Genomic DNA, 16,553 nt, shown 5'->3' with positions numbered 1-16,553 from the left:
ATTAGCATAATAACTGTAAGCACATTTTAAATCTCGTTATTCTAGATGCCATCAGTCTTTTGGCATTAGATATTTCTTTGAGGAATTAAGTGCCACAGTAAACACAATATGAAACTCAAAAAAATTTGAAACATATAAATGTAACTTAATCTTCAAAAACCATACAAAAATACTTTATTTCCCTGCTAACAAAAGTGTATGGTGTAACAGAAGTAATGCCTATTCACCATGACTAATAAGTCCTTAAAAACTATGTTCTCCATTATTTATGTACATTAAGAACAATCTTTGTAGTTCCTTCACAAAATGAAGTGTGTTTCTTTAAGATATACTTAAAAGACTATTATTGCAGCATTTAGAAAGACTTCACAAAATGACAGACAAAAAGCACAGCAAATTATTGCAGCATTAGAAAATAATAAGAAGGAAATTGTAGAAGCAATGTGTAGAGCTTTTGTACTTCTGTACAGTGAAGAAAGCTGTCAGGACCATATTAAATGGAGCATAGTTAAACTGAGTGGCTCTGATAAGGGGCTCTGCTCTGCTATCTAAGTTCTAGATCAGTTGGATTGAATTTCCTGCATATTGCACATTTCCAGACTTTCATTCTCTCTCTTTCCTTTCAGTGACACTACAAGGACAGCCTTAGATATGCTTATAATTTGTGGTTTTATAATGCAGGAGACATCTACATTTTCAAAGAAGAGATGATACCAGAGAAGTCAGGAGGAAAGTTTTCAAACACATTCATTTTGCATACGTTTTTTTTTAAATGACCTTGCAGATGCTCTCAGCAAAGATGTCTGTATTGAAGTGAAAAAAAAAAAAAAAATTGCCTGAATTTGAAACTATGTATGGAATGTCTTGAAACTATGTATGGAATGTTTTGACCTTAAGCATCCTCAACATCAGCCTTAAGCGAAGAGATTTTTCATTTCCCATTACAAAGCTTTCTGCAATGCTCCCAGAGAATTTGTATTTCAGATTCCCCCAGTTGTATGTGCTGCACTTCAGTAACTCCCTTCAATCAGAACAACACAAGGAACAGCCTTAGCTTCAGAGTAAGTATTATATTTGGCACAAATTTCCAGGCTGTTGGTTAGAATTGTGGTTATGGTTAATAATAATCATAATAATATGGACAAGACAGCTATCTCAGTAATGAGGAAAGAATGCTATAGGGTTAAAAAGCATTTCACTTCTCCTTGTGCTGGACTTTAAAACATCATGGGGAAAGTCCTTGCTAGGCAAGACACTGCTCATTAAATTCTAAGGTTAATTAAAAGAGGCTTCACCAGGAAGGGCACCCCTTCAGCCTGACTTTAGGTTACAATCCTGGACTCTGTGTGAACACCTAATGCAGTAAAGATAGCCCAGAACCAAACTCTAGCAGCCAACAGAAAACAGGGTAATTTTTCTTCTACGTTACAACATTCCTCCACTCTGAGCAAATTAAATTATCAGGCCATTAACAGGGAGATTTCTAATGGCACAGTGAGACACAGGCCCAATGTATGTTTTTGCTTTTGAACATTCCCTCTTAAGTGACAAATATTCCCAAATGTGGTCAAATAATCTGCCTTTTCTACATCAGCAGTGTACTTTTTAGGCTTAATGACTTCTATAATGTTCAGAGGAATGCTCAATACTGGCATGCAATTTTAAGGGAAAGGGGAAAAAATAAAATTTTAAAAAATGGTCCTATCATTTCACTCTACTACAGTATGATTATAGCATCATTGTGCATGTATCTTCACTGGAATTGAATTGCCAGCAGAAGCAGCAGAATCTTCATGACTATCTGTTAAATGTGGCCTATAGCCAAGCTGCCAACTTTTGTATTAATTCACAATCCTCTAGCTACACAACATCTTATATATAAACAGTTATTATCCTGTTTGCCTGCAATGGCAATAAGAAACACATCCAGAAGTTAAAAAGAAGGTAATCATGTTTTCATGTACTGAAGCACTTACCAGGGTCTGATTCTGCATTTCCATATCAGCTTTTGTGTTGCTGTTTTTCTTGTGGTTTCCTTGAGAGCTGATAGAGTTGCCATGAGGAGAGGAGCCCTGGGAGCTGCCCTTCGACACACTCCTGTAGGAAACATTATTTGATCCACTTTCTGTCTGCTGAGCTGCTTTCTTATCAACTCTGCAGGTAGAGAGTGATTCCTCTGATAAATTGCACTGCCCTTCTTCAATCACTCTACTTTCCCATTCCTTTAATGTTTAAAGTAACCTCTCTGTATCTTTCTGTCTCTAGACCTTTGAGTGATAAATGTTTCTAACTAGCCTTGATCAAACCTGTCACTTGCAATTTCAGGTAGTATATCAATTTAGCCTTTCACATGTGATGATTTATATTATATTTGGGACTGCTGTGGGGCAAACGTGAAAACACAATATGCCCATTGCTAAGTTCTTCTGTGACCAAAGGTTGTGAAAGTTGAAAAGGTAATTAATTCTGACAAGTTACCAAATATGTGTTTTCTGGATACAGTACAGGAAGATGGAATACATCAAAACATGTACCTAATTACCCTCTATATTTACACACCATCTGCCTAGATTCTTGATTCTGGAATAATTTGAATTATCAGCTTGGATGTAACTCGCCAATCTTTAATTTCAAAGACCAATGGTTTGGTTAAAGTAACATGAACAAAATTATCATCTCATTGTTAATGCTTTTTTTTTTTTTTTTTTTCCTATAGAGATTAAAGTCCCAACTGTGCACCTACTGTTTGCTACTGTGCATTCTTAGCACAAAAAGAACATACATTGAACTTCACATCTGGGCAGTTGTAGAGCTACACGGACATCAACACATCCCAAACTGTGTTCTGGAGTTTTACCTGTTTAAAAGTTCTCTCATAAAGCTGTCTTTTGGTGAGTAGGCAGCTGTGGTAGAACCTATGACTTGTTCACACTCAATCTCACTAGGAGAGTCATGGGAAGGCGTCATGATTTTGCTCTCCATGGCCAAAATGTCACCATTGTCAGCTTTCCTGTTAATTTGATTTTCTATTTCACAGTGTTGCTCAGTTTTCTTCTTTTCTTTTCTTCTCTCTAATTTTGCCTGCTTAATTCCAAATCCTGAAACTTTTGCATCCTTTTTTTCCACCTTAGTTTTAGGAACATCAGTCTTCCTGCTACTCAGTGCTGGGAGCTTACTCTTTCGGAAGCCAAACCAACTGGCTATAGAAGGCCCAGTCTTTTGTTTCGTCTCCACAGTGGGGGATTTGGTTTGTCCCTGACCCTTTTGCACATTCTCTTGAATGCATAACATGACTTTCTCCTCTATTGTAGGTTGCAGAGATGGTGAGCTCAAAAGATCATTAACCTTCTCTGAGGTTTCTGCTAATTTTAAAGACATTTGCTGTCTTCGTGACCTTGCTGCTTCCAGATTATGAGGACACTTCACTCCATCAAAATTTTGGAAGGACAAAATTTGTTTGGAAGATACAGTAGCCGAGGCTTCCAACTCCAATTCTGCTGACAGAACACTTTTTTTACCTAGAGCTTCATGCTTAAAGCCTTCAGTGCTTTTCTCACTCTGCACAGAAAGACTGCGTGCCTCTTTCTGAGAAAATGGTTTGTTTCCATCACATTTTGAAGTGCTGTGAAACTGGTCTACTTTTTGAGATGATCTGAAGGGCAATTTGCTTGGGCTTCCATGCTGGCTATTACAACTATTCATATTTCCAAGAGAGCCTTGTCTAGAACAAGAGTTCTCTGTGGGTTTAGTAGTATATAAAAGAGTCTCTGCTGTCCCAGGAGTAGCCTTGATCTGAAGCCCTTCCGTGGCTGAGTTCTGCCTCGTTAGAGAATTCCCTCTGTCAGAAGTGTTTGTGATAATCTGAGTCCGTACTTTCCCGAGACCTTCAGTCACAGGGGCAGATGGCTTTTCCCCTGTGTGGATGCTGAAACTCTGACTACGAGCTTTCGCTCCGTTCATGCCCAGAGCTGGCTTCAAGTGTGACTTGTTGCCAGAAGAAACAGACCTCTTAACTAATTTGTTTTCTAACCCATCTCCTCTGTCAACCACCAAGTTGCAGCTTTCATGTGAATGAGCTGAGGCTGTGTCCATACTAAGTCCCACAGCACAATTATTTTTTACTTCAGTATCACACCTGGAGTCTTTTAATTCCACATCAGTTGCACCTTTGGTGGTTACACGCACCGACTCGCTTTGCTTGTGCTTACTGGAACTCACATTACTTTTGGAAGCTGCATTTATACTGTCTTTTTCCTGCTTCCCTGGAACAGTAGAGCTCTTGCGGAGAAGCTGGGGAGATTTGACAAATAATTTCAGTCCTACAGGGAGACGGGTTTTCATTCCTCTCTCATTAGAGTTTTGAGAGGCGTGTGCAGCGTCACCGGCATGAAACAGCGTTGACGGGAAATTGTTTACCTGAGATAGCAAAGGCTCACTTGTGCTCGTCGTGTGACATTGAGGAGCTGTGGGGAGAATGTTTGGCATCTTTTGTAGCTGATCCAACCCACTGTCACTGGAAATATTGTTTTTGCTGGAATAGGTGGCTTGTGAAGGAGTTGTTTCCAGTGACGGACAGCCTAAAGAAAAGGACCTGGCTGTTTGAAAATCTGTGCTGGAATACTCACGGTTCCTGCGGAGACCCACCTGATTAGAGTTTTTTGGGCAGACTTGCTTTGTGGAAACTTTGGAAAGTCCTTGGCATGCACTGTGGGATTGCTGAGATGTGCATTTATTTTGCATAATTCCTTCTGCATTTTCTTGAAAGTAAGATAATTCAATTTTGGCCCCAGAAGATATATTTTTTGCTTGCATTTCATGAGTAGATTGATTATGAAGGCCAGAGTTCACAGTTCCTTTTAATGGAGATGATTTCAATACATTTTTTGCTGTTTCAGTGGGACCAGCTCCTCCTAATTTTACTGCTAGAGGTGGAGAATTAGCATAATTAGGTCGAATCAACAGGGATGTTGACCTGCCTGGAGGAAGGGGTGGGGATGGAGATCGGGCTTCTACAGTAGCTAAATCACAATGGAAGTCTCTGGTTGGAGGTTCCCCATAGCTGCTGGGCTCTATAAGGTGCTGAGGCAACAGTGGTGATGCTGGACTCTGACTCTTTGGATACTTTGACCCATCTCCTCTGCCAGGACGTTTCAAGTCAGGCAGGGCATGGGCAGGGGGCTTTGGAACCTGAAATTCAACTTTTGAATCAAAATGACGAGGTGGGCTTTGAGCCTTTTTGAATCTTGAAAGCTTTACAGGTGGCAGAGCAGGTGATTTCTCAAGGGCTGTAGGGCCCAGTGACAGAGCTACAGGTGCCTCCCCACTCTCAGACATCAGAGTTTTTTGGGGAGAAAACTTACTTCTGCTGGGGATTTTAGTTACATTTGGCTTTGGATTGATTCCTGCATGCACAGTGGAGCTTGAATTGGCCTTGTGTGATGGATCACACACTGGCTTCACTAGTTTCTGTCGTGAAGGATTTTGCTGTGTCACCCTTCCACAGCGTGAAGATTCACCACAGGTCAGGGGGACAGGTGTATTTTTATTCCCTGTATTATCTTCAAGAGTATTTTTCCCAGTTTCATCTTCCTGTCTTTCTGAAGCAGTGTAGTTTCTAGCACTGGGTCCTGGCTGCAAATCAGCTTTTCCCTGAGGTATCAGTTCAGTGTACTCTGCACAGGATGTAGTTTGTGGCTGGTTGATTGAAATCTCATTTCTTGTTACAGTGACAACTCCAGTTTGATGTGAGCTGAATTCAATTGGCTCACCATCCTTAGCATCATATATTACCGTAATGCACTCTTCAGAAGAGGTCTTCTTTATAACCTTTTGTTGTTTAATGAAATTACATGGCTTTGGCCTAATGTCTGGGTGAACAGGTATCTGGTTCTCTTCTATGTCAGTAGATACAAACTGAGAGTTCTCTGTGACTTTGAGCAAGTCAGAGGTCTTCGTATACTTCTCAGGAAAGGGAGCTGCTAATAAATCCGAGGGACTTTTCTCATCACTGCTTTCTATATGCAATTCATCCAAGACTTCATTGTCATCAGTGTCTGAAAGCTGAAAATTAAAGTCCTTCCAGCCTATATTAGAATGGCTTTGATTTAACTGTAACTCAGGCAGCTTTGCTCTGGTACATGATTTTACTTCTGCCTGAAATCCACTGACAAAACTAGTCAATTTCTCAGGTCTTTCCTTTGAATTAAAAAATGAACTTCTTTCTGGCAAATGTTTCCTGTTAGGATCCCAGTCAAAGAGACTGTCAGAAATGCTATGAGTTAATTTGTTACAATAGGTCCTGCAGTCTTTGCTTGGAACTTCCTGCAGCAACAGTAAGGATGAAGAGTCATCATCTGCATCATCATGGGAATCCGAATCATAAGAGAAAGTTTTGTTGTGTTCAATGCAAACACTTCCCATTTCCACTGGCTTACAGTGAGTCTGTTCATTATGGCTGCCACACTTAATTCCAGGGGAATATATTCCTTCATTGGAGTTCATGCAATCTTTGTAACCCCATTTTGATATTACTGAAGGTGGTTCAAGTAGTAATTTTTGCTCCTGCAATTTTTTCAGCCCTTCTAAGATATGGTTTTCCTTGATACGAGTTGGAGGTAGATCATCTGCAGGACTTGAGAGGTTGCTTGGGAGAGAAGAACCAATGCTTATTCTTTTATCCCATCTCACAGATGACTGTCAAAAGAAAATAAAAATCACCTGCATTACTCACAAGTGCTGTCAATAAAAGTGTTACCATTTTGGTAAAGAAATAGAGGGGTTGCATAAGGGCATTCCATTCCATTCTTTGCTATTTATAGCAAAGTTCTTTTTTAATAAAGGATTTCACAGTGGTGTGAAGGCTGCAGTGCATTAAAAACCTGTAGGAAGAACAATAAGAATGGAAGGATTAAGATAAAGAAGAAGAGCAGTTTGGACTATGAAAGGCAGAATAAATGTCTGAACAAATGAGGAGACTGTAAGTAAGCTGGAGTGATAAAGGAATCACCAAAAAAATTAAATGGGGGGGGGGGGGCAACAGTTTAATGACAACTGCTTTCAATATAAAAATGAGAGAAAAGCAAAAAAAAATCTTCTGAAACAGGCAGATTTTCAATTAATCTTGTTTCAGATTAATTTAAACTAATACATGAAGAAAATTAATTTGATTTACCCTTTTGTTCGTCTTTCCATCATTCCAAGTGTAGGAGGAACCACTGGAATATTCACTGCAAGCACTTGAGAGGGAGAGTTCACTGCTACTGCAGCTGCTCCGAGGGTACAGGCGGCTGGAGCCTGTCACATTTAATTGACTCTGGCATTTCAAGACAGGTATGCTAGATTTCACATTCTGCTGGCATTCCTAAAATATGAGAAGAAATTGAAATATCTTATGGGGAGAAAATGATCATTTAACTTCCCCTTGATTAAGAGTGGTAAAGAAAATGCAAGTAAGCCACTTACACCTTCTTCTCATGCAATTTAGCGTTGGGTGAATTTAATACAGAGAAATAAATTTAGAATTGCTAACAATTGCATTTGTCAGGAGAAAAAAACCCACAATCCTCAGTATTTTCTTCTTTAGTCTTGGACTAGCATTCTGCTCTTCTTATTGTAAAGATTATTCTGAGTCTGTTTGAATTATGCTTCACACATAAGCAGCGTGCGCCGGTAAGATACAGAAAACAAAGTTATAGGAATACAAGTACATCTTGACAACTGCATTATAGCCCCACAATGTAACAGATGAGGCTGCACAGCCTGGACAAGGTAAATTAATTTAGTATCCTGAGCGGAATGTCCACTGAGAATGGAATCTCTCCATTACAGTCTAATTTTGGTTTCCTATCTAGTTCAAAGCTTTGTCTAAGAAACTCTCTGACGTAGGACAATCCATCTTCGTGTCGCTTGCAGACAGCTGAAGCCTCTTGCTTATGCAATTTATTGACACTTTATGGCTGCCTTTAGTACTTGTGTAGTTATCGCCCCTTTCCAAATGCAATTTCAGCTGACTGTGACTAAGTGCCAGCTTTGAGGAAGAGAGTAATGAAGAGTAGATAGCACTTTAGGTAAAATATTAAACCTCTGTAGGAGTAGCTAGGATGCCTTTAATTTGTTTTCAAACTAATATTCTTGAGCCTAAGAGCGTTGGAGCTTCTTTAGTGTTAAGTGCTTGCACTATTCTCCAGTTTCCTTATAGAATAAGACATCATTTTAATTACCAGGAATACCAGACATGACTACATGAAAAGAGGTTGTAATGAGGTGGGGGTTAGTCTCTTCTCCCAAGTAGAAACTGATAGGACAAGAGGAAACAGCCTCAAGTTGTGCCAGGGGACGCTGAGATAGGATATCAGGAAAAATTCCTTCACTAAAAGAATTATCAAGCAATGGAGCAGCGAAGTGGTTGAGTCATCATCCCTGGAGGGATTTAAAAGCTGTGTAGATGTGGTACCTGGGGATATGGTTTAGTGGTGGGATTGATCTCAAGGGACTTTTCTACCAGTGGTGGGGGAATGGTTGGATTTAATGATCTCAGTCATAAAGGTCTTTTCCATCCAGAGTGAATCTATGATTCTGTGCCTTCATTTCACAAAACTTCCCCCTTGGATTTCATTAAGGCAAAATGAAACAATATTTATTGATTTTTGTATGTAGATAGACTTCAAATTAATTTTGCTTCAATGAAGAATTTACACCTAGGAAGAAACAAGAAATCTAAAGTTATTGAGTTCATAAAAAAAATTATCAAGGCTGTGTATGCCCTAGACACAGCTTCTTCATGGAAATCTTTGGAACAACACTCAGTTTGTAGGCACTTCTCATGCACTGATGTGTTTGTTTGCCTTCTGCTAATTTCTTCCACTTATTCCCCCATGCTCCTCTCATTTATTACTACTGGGGTTGAACATTTTTTCAGCTGAATGGAAGAGAGCAGAACTTTTACTCCTGAGGAGTTCATCAGTACAGCTGTTCATCGCTCAGCTGACATCATAATGTTCTGGTTTTGACAAACGTAACTACTGGGTAAATCATTATTCTTTGTCACAGGCAAAACCTATGAATGGGAAAATCATTTAGAGGCACCAAGAGCACATTTCATCTCTGGGAATTATTGGTACATGTTCTCCTAGGAAGTCAAATGGATGCAGGAGGAGCAGCGTTTAAATCCAGTGGCTCTGGGAAGAATACATCTTTTCAGCATCACAGGCAGACTGATGCCTGTGTTTTTGGCTCAGAAGCAGATTTTGTTGTTTTGCTGAGATAAATGAGTCTTTATTTCTGACACTGTGGCTCCCCTGGGAGACCCCCTGCCATCAGCATCCTCAGCTGTGGCAGTGTCACTCGTGGGGAAGGTGACTGCACAGAGGCCAAGGGCAGCAGCTGCTTGTTCTGGCTATTCCTCTGCATTTTGGCTCTGGCATTGGGAAAACATGTCATGTGGAATTCTGCCCTTTACACTGGGCTGTGTCCCAGCCATCACAGCATGCAAGGGAAGGATGACTGTAAATCCTCTCCTGTAAGAATCTCCTGCAGGAGGAAAGAGATCACAGCACAGTGACAGGTATTGCCTTCCTGTCATCTTCAGCTTGTCTGAGAGCCTCTCCAACCTCTCACACTTTGTCTCCTTTGCACCTGAGAGAGGAGAAAGGCATTTGGTCCTACTGTTTCAGCAATGGGAAAAAATGGAGCTATCCAAGCAAAGCAAAAAAACAGTATATTATTGTAATCATCTTTAAGAGATGAGAAAATGTGCAAAAAATATCATGTCACTCCATATTATGAAGTAGGGTATCTACACAGTTTCTAGATAGCATTCAGAACACTTAAGAGAGTGGAGTTTTCCCCTTCAATTTGCCTTTATTCTCTAAATTATTCAAGAAAGTACTTTGAATAGCATGTTTATGATGCATTAATTAAATACATTTAACTTGCATATGGGTCTATTAACTGACATGGTGAAATTTTCATTTTTGTAATCATGCCTTTGTAGTCATTACCTTTAATGAAATTAAAGTAAAAAGGCTTGAATGTAGTGTTACAGTTTAAGAATGCAATTTTCACTAGAAATCAAAGAAAATTGAAATAATCAGACCATTAAAGACACAAAACTCTATATTAGAGCAACTTAACCTGAAGGCTTAATTAAATATAATGCAAAAGGTTGTTAGCATTTTTGTGAATCTTTGAAACAATGTCTTTTCATTAAAGTAGGTATTACAAGGGAGATTACATTTTTGTTGACACTACTATACTTCAAGATCAAAGGCACAAGCAGGTTCAATGTTCTGTTCTTGTACTCTTTGTTTCCCTGTATGTGATTTTTGTTTTTTAAGCTACTTTTCTCTGACAATGAAACATGAAAGCCACGCTGGCGAACATTTTGCCAAATAAGCACAAAGCTCACCTCCTCTGAAAAAAAAAAATGCAGAGTCCATGAATTTTTAAAAGTTCATACATAATATATCATAAAAGTGGGATGAATAATACGGGGCACGGGCTTTAATAAAAAGCTCCTTGACCATTTCTCAGAGATTCTGAGATGTAATCAATGCCCAAAAAGGTGTATCGGGGACATTGCTAAGATTTACGCTTTTTTTTGCACACAGTGACACTATCTGCTCACCATATCAACCCAGCACACAATATTGAATTTCAGAGAACAGAAGGAAGTAAAAGCATTGTTATCTGCCTCAACAGTGTTTCAATTCAGAGATCAGCTCCATGGCTCTTGCCTGACACCAGACTCCAGAGGAGAAAAGGAGGTTCCAGAGGAGGGGAACAAGGGCAGCACAAACACTCACGAGCATCTGAGCATCAGCACTTCGAGCTTGCACCAGGCTTGGGTTCCGTTCTGCTTCTGAAAGCAAATCCCCAGAGGAGAGGTCCAAGATGCGTGAATGGAGTTTCTGGGGGGTGCAGAAGGGAAGGAGCAAAGCATAAGCATTTGTCAGCTATTCAGCAGATCAGCATTTTTAAAATCCCAAACTCTGCTGTTAAATTTCAAGGGAAATGAAGAGCCTCAGGTAAAAGAGGATTTGTTCTAATTTGAAATGTTGCTCTTTGTGCGTACTTTGTCCAAGACTTCCTGTCTGGAGGACAGATCATCCTTCATCCAAAACAAACTCTACTTTTTCTTCTAGTCACTGCTTTGCAACTGATCATTACTTCATGCACAACAATAACAAATGAACGAGTCCCACCATTATCCACAGAGTTTGACAGGTTTCAGAAAAAAAGCGTAAAAATGAAGTACAAAATTAACATTTATAAATCAATCAACATGTTAATGTTGTTTTATTTACGAGCTGTTACACCTTGCGTGAATGATTGCAAAAGTGACCCTATTTTTAACCAGCATTGATCTGCTGAAGGCCTCCTCTGCACACATTTTAACTCAAAGTCATTAATGTCATCTGTTAGGAACAATTAATGTGAATAGAAAATAATTGCATCAGGGAACTGGGGACTCAGAGGATTTTGTGCATTAATATTCACATGCTGTTAGATTATATACACAGTTTTTCTCAGTTTTGCTTGGAAGGATGGCTAAACTTGTGCCTTTCCCTCCATGTTCACCTGCACACCAATTCTAGGGCTTTCAGTCTGCATTAAGCCTGGTTTGGTTTAATTGCAGTTTCAATAAAATCCATGATTTATGTGAATGTCTCAGCCAATGACTTCAAAAGAAAAACTATCTAAAGCCCTGTTAGTCCTGGGCCAACACACCATGTAACAGGCAGTATGGATCTGACTCAGGGTCCATTGAAATCAATGCAAATGGACTAAGAAAATAAAACCCAAGAAACAGGAACTTTGGATCAGGCTCTTTTCACTTTCCCATTAATTCTCCAGTCTTGCAACCTAAGAGATCACATCTACCCCACTCAGCTTGGAGAAACACAAATGGTGCAGACCCTGACAGGTTCTTTGCCAGAGGACTCTGAGGGATACAAACCATGGAGATTTGTCGAGGCTTGTGAGTGCCCCATCAGCCTGTCCATCCAAAAAGACTGGCCAAAGAGGGAAAAAAGCATCTGTAGCCAGAAGTGCCTTCAGACAGTGGAGCATTAACTCTCTGCAGGGCCCTGAAATGCAAGTCACACGGTGTCTTCCACCCAGCTACTCCCCAGCCTGCTCTCTGGGTACCCACTGCAGAAATTAATCTGCCAGAGAACAAAGCAGGCAGCCATTCCAACAGCCTCTGTTATCTGCATGCTCTGCTTCAGGCACCTATTCCAGACAATCTAGGAAATTTTTAAAAAAACTTCTAATTATGAATTTGGGAGTCATTTCTCAAGAGTTACTTATTCATCCAGGTTTATTAAGGAGGTACTGTCTGTTGCAGAGAGATTATGGAAAATATTTTCAATTATCAATATTCTGTATAAATGTGTATTATCCAATATATTGTTGAATAGATTAAATAAAATGCTGCACACACTCCATATCCAAGATACTTTTCATTACAAATACTAACTGCATCCAGGCTATGTGTTTTTAACATCAGTGATGCCTGGTTATTCAGTGTGCACCTTTCAGAGTTCTACCACTAGTATTACTGTCAGGTGTTTGTTAAAGATCTAAACTCCAGGTAAAATGCCTGCCCAAAGTCACAGATTTACTGACTTTGTAAATTTGTTCCTCTTGACAATAATTCCAACTGCATCACTGAGCCACCAGAGAGTCCCACTGTTTTCAGAACCAAGAGTCACTAGGGCTATGAACAAGTGGTTTGCAGACTAATTAATTACTTTCTCCAGGGAAACCAGTCACCTGAGACAGTTTAGTGACAGTTACAAAGTGCTTTGGAGATGGTGACTGGGGACACCTGAGATGGATGAACATTTATAGGTGAAAATGTATATTCCCAGGAAAAAAGGATCCTAGAAATAGTGCTAAAGGAATTTTACAATTGTAATACTGTCTTCTCATTTTTCCACTTTGCCATTTTATTGCTTAAATGGGAACATATAAACATTTCACTAAGGGAAACAAAATATTCCCTTACAACACCGTCCAGTGAAATTTAGTGTTACTTACAGAATACAGAATCTGTGTCAGACATAAGAGCAGAGATCAGTAAGAACAGGCAGAAATCAGAGACAATTTTTGACCAGTGATCAATCACAGCCCAGCTGGAAACAGCTCAGGGTTCTGGGGTCCCTCCCCAGTGGCTCAGTGACCAGAGGGGCTGGGCTGCACAGGGGTCACGCTGTGTTTGAGTCACCTTTGCCACTGCTAAACTCAGTGACTCTCTAAAGCTGCAGTACCAAAGGCAAATCAACAGGCTAAAATGATTAACAAAGAAGGAAAGTGTGTTCTCGAGATGTATAATGTGATTATATTTCTGTATCAAATGAGATCATCACATTGGGAATATTCCTCCCCACACATATGCAAATAAACTAACAGAGGTGGCCAGAACAATGACTAGCATTTACAAACAGCATAATAAAGTTTGAGGTCATTAATTAAATATAATCACACAGCACTAAAGCAATTCATCCAATTACAAAAGGAAAGCATAAGAAAAAATTATTCTCTTTCATTTATTTTTCTTTTTCCTTCTTCATTGTCTAATTAAAGAATGGGTAAAAGTCTAGCATTTGTTAAAAAAACTCATTAATGATGTATTTAAAATCAAGTAACAGATTGTGCTATGTATCTTCATTCTGATTTCTTTTCAGATACACAAAATGTACTGTGTCCTTTATGGGTATTTTCAGATGACAGTCACATAAGATCAAGGAGTTACTGCTGCCTTGAAAATTGTACAGTATTAAACTCACTGTTGATGCTATCGTGACACAATGCAACAAAAGGCAGGCCACTGCACAGAATAACTTCCATGGAAGAGATCACATCAGATTAAATGAACACTTAACTATGAAACTGAAGAGGTACAATTATAAATCCAAGCTATCTGCCCCATTTGTTGGTGCCCTATATAATGATAAGGGGGAAATGAGCAATACTGGAGGTGCTGGGGAGCACTGGACCCCTCTGGAAACAGAAAAGCATCAGGATTACTGGGCTGCAGACCTGAAAATCCATGTGGAGCTGAATACAGCATGGACTGGGCCAACTTCCTTGGAAATTACCCTGTACTGAGCACCACAGGGCAGGTTTGGACTAAAAAGGTTGTCACATCTTAGCTTGACTGGATCCACTTCTCTCCAGAAAGGGGGTGCTGAGAGGCCAGGGCAGAACAGAGGGGACTTCTCTGCAGATGCCTGTGACCAACAGCAGAAAAGCTCCTCCTTCCCCTGTGAGATTGATGCAGAAAAGGCAGTGCCCTTTGTGGTTCAATGCCAAGATTAACTCCTGTAACCCACATGAAAAATAAAAACAAAGGAATTGATAATTTAGGTGGAAACCTATTATATCAAGTGCAATAGGAAATACAATTATCTGGCAGGCAGATAACCAATCCATCAACCAGCAGGCAGTTCCCCCTCCCCCAGCAGCATTCTTATTAAGGCTTTCTAGGAAGATAAAAGAAAGCTACTACCTGCTGGCACAAGGCAATATTACAGAGACCCCCCTAACCATTGTGTCTCTTGACTCCAGCTCTGCAGAATATCCATCAGTTCCCATCTCCTTCTTGAACATCTAATGGTCTGCAGCGTTGCCAGAACAATTTTCAATGAATTATGCCAAAGAGTACACAGCTCTCCAATACTGGATGAGTTAATTGCTATTAAATCAATTGGCTTTGCTTTTCTCACATGAGCCAAAGTCTATCATTCACAATATTCTCTCTCTAGATACCAAGGAAACATTTTCATCCTGCTGCTCCATGCCAGATCTGTAAATGTTTGTTTGGTGTGTGTGGCCCTCTCCTGTCTATGCTGTTTTTCAGGGCATCACAAACCTGAGCAGACACATTCTGGCCTGCTTCCCTCTGCAGCCCAGCCACTGAAATTGGGCTGGCAGGGAAAAGCTTCACATTTCCATTTCATCATAAAGTCAGCAGGCCACAGAAGGAAAAAATATTATTAGGCAAAATATTTATATATTATTAGTTTATGTAGAAGCGTCATCTTTCATTAAGCAAAACCTTGATTTTTATAGTCTTTAGATAAATTTCAGAGGGGAGGTTCAGCTGGAGATGAGAACATCCTTCACCCATCCCACCAAAAGTTACCCAGAGTAGAACATGCACTGTTCAAAAAATGAAGTGTGAACTACTCATCCGCTAAATATTCTGGAATTAAGGAGAAAATTAAATATATCTAAGGAAAAAAAAAAATAAAACCTCCAAAAGTAGAAATCAACTTTGTCTTTAGACAAATAAGACTTTGGAATATATATTCTTTTGACATATGGAAATTCTGCCTTCTAAAGAGAGTTGAACACATGGCTGTTAACAAAACCCAGCCAAATATGAAGTAAAAGCTGCAAGAAGATACTTCCAGTTTTTTAATTCTAATAATCACCAACATAGGAAATATACTTGCTACTGCACACTGTGTACACACAGAAATGAAGCCAAAAGTATAATAATTATTTCCAGCTCTGGAAGTTATCTATTTAATAGAAAATTCAGAATTATTTCCTCGTATTCACTTCCTATAAGTGGAACTCCATGGCTAACACTGCTTAGTAAATGAAAACCAGGTCTAGTGAGTGGTATCCTTGTCCATGGCAGGGAGGTTGGAAAGAGATGAGCTTTTAGGTCACTTCCAACACAACCTAGTCCACAATTCTATGAAAATTATTCTTTCTCTTCATGTTGGGCCGTTTTTAACCATTTACAGGATTGGGGCTAAAACTGGAGTGAAAAACTAACACCCTTTGTTTAAAATACTCCTCCATAATACAAGTAATTAGGTGTGCATCACTTAGACCTCTAAAGCTATAAATAAAGCTCTGCACAGGCAGGAACATCCAACTTCTGATTGTAAAGCCAATGCACCACATTAAACTAGTTTTTCTATTTCTCTGTTGCTACAGGGTTATTGTTGTTCCAAGGTACTATTGGTAGGAGGAAAGGGTTAACACACAGTAGGTGAGCCCCAGGATAACTCTTACAGTGCTCTGAACAAGCAGTTGGAGACTTTTATTGATCCTACCTCAGCTCTTTAAAATACAGGAAACAATCACAAACATGCAATATTGCTCAGTGGTGATAGGAGGATGTGCTGTGCATAAGTGAATATTAAAGGATTAACTTTAAAATGCATTTCAGTAAGCTAAATGAGTTCTTAGTACAAAAAAAAAAAAAAAAAGAAAAAGAGGAAGTTTTCAGCTAGTCCTTAAATTTTAAGTGAATCTAAATTAACTGTGTGAATCTAAATTTTCCATTAATCTAATAAAACTTCTTCCACGGAAGTTCTAATTCGGTATTTTCCATCTGTTTTTGTTGTTTTTCCCTCCTACTAGGCACAGTTTTCTAAAAAATCTCTACAGAAGATGCTAGACTTTAAATCCAACTCCAGAATTAGCCGGGGTTTGTTAGTTTGCTGGCAAATCCTCTGGGTGAGTTTATTGAGACTAAGGCAACATCCAAGACAAAGTACAAGGATATGATACTAGAAACATTTGTATGG

The 16,553-nt window shown here is 39.4% G+C and overlaps 1 protein-coding gene across 1 annotated transcript in view; it reads right to left on the bottom strand.

The window, feature by feature from the left end:
• Nucleotides 1-16,553, bottom strand: part of NCKAP5 (NCK associated protein 5) — a 220,590-nt gene that overhangs the window by 51,063 nt on the left and 152,974 nt on the right. The window contains exons 9-12 of the mRNA XM_077784917.1: nt 10,803-10,907; nt 7,172-7,360; nt 2,858-6,693; nt 1,977-2,154 (exon numbers count right to left, since the gene is read on the bottom strand). Of these exons, the coding sequence (XP_077641043.1) occupies nt 1,977-2,154; nt 2,858-6,693; nt 7,172-7,360; nt 10,803-10,907 (4,308 nt within the window). The remainder of the gene's footprint in view (nt 1-1,976; nt 2,155-2,857; nt 6,694-7,171; nt 7,361-10,802; nt 10,908-16,553) is intronic.

This window comes from Lonchura striata, chromosome 8, assembly GCF_046129695.1.
Source record: "Lonchura striata isolate bLonStr1 chromosome 8, bLonStr1.mat, whole genome shotgun sequence".
Classification (NCBI taxonomy): domain Eukaryota; kingdom Metazoa; phylum Chordata; class Aves; order Passeriformes; family Estrildidae; genus Lonchura; species Lonchura striata.
This window is presented reverse-complemented; position numbering and strand designations above follow the sequence as displayed.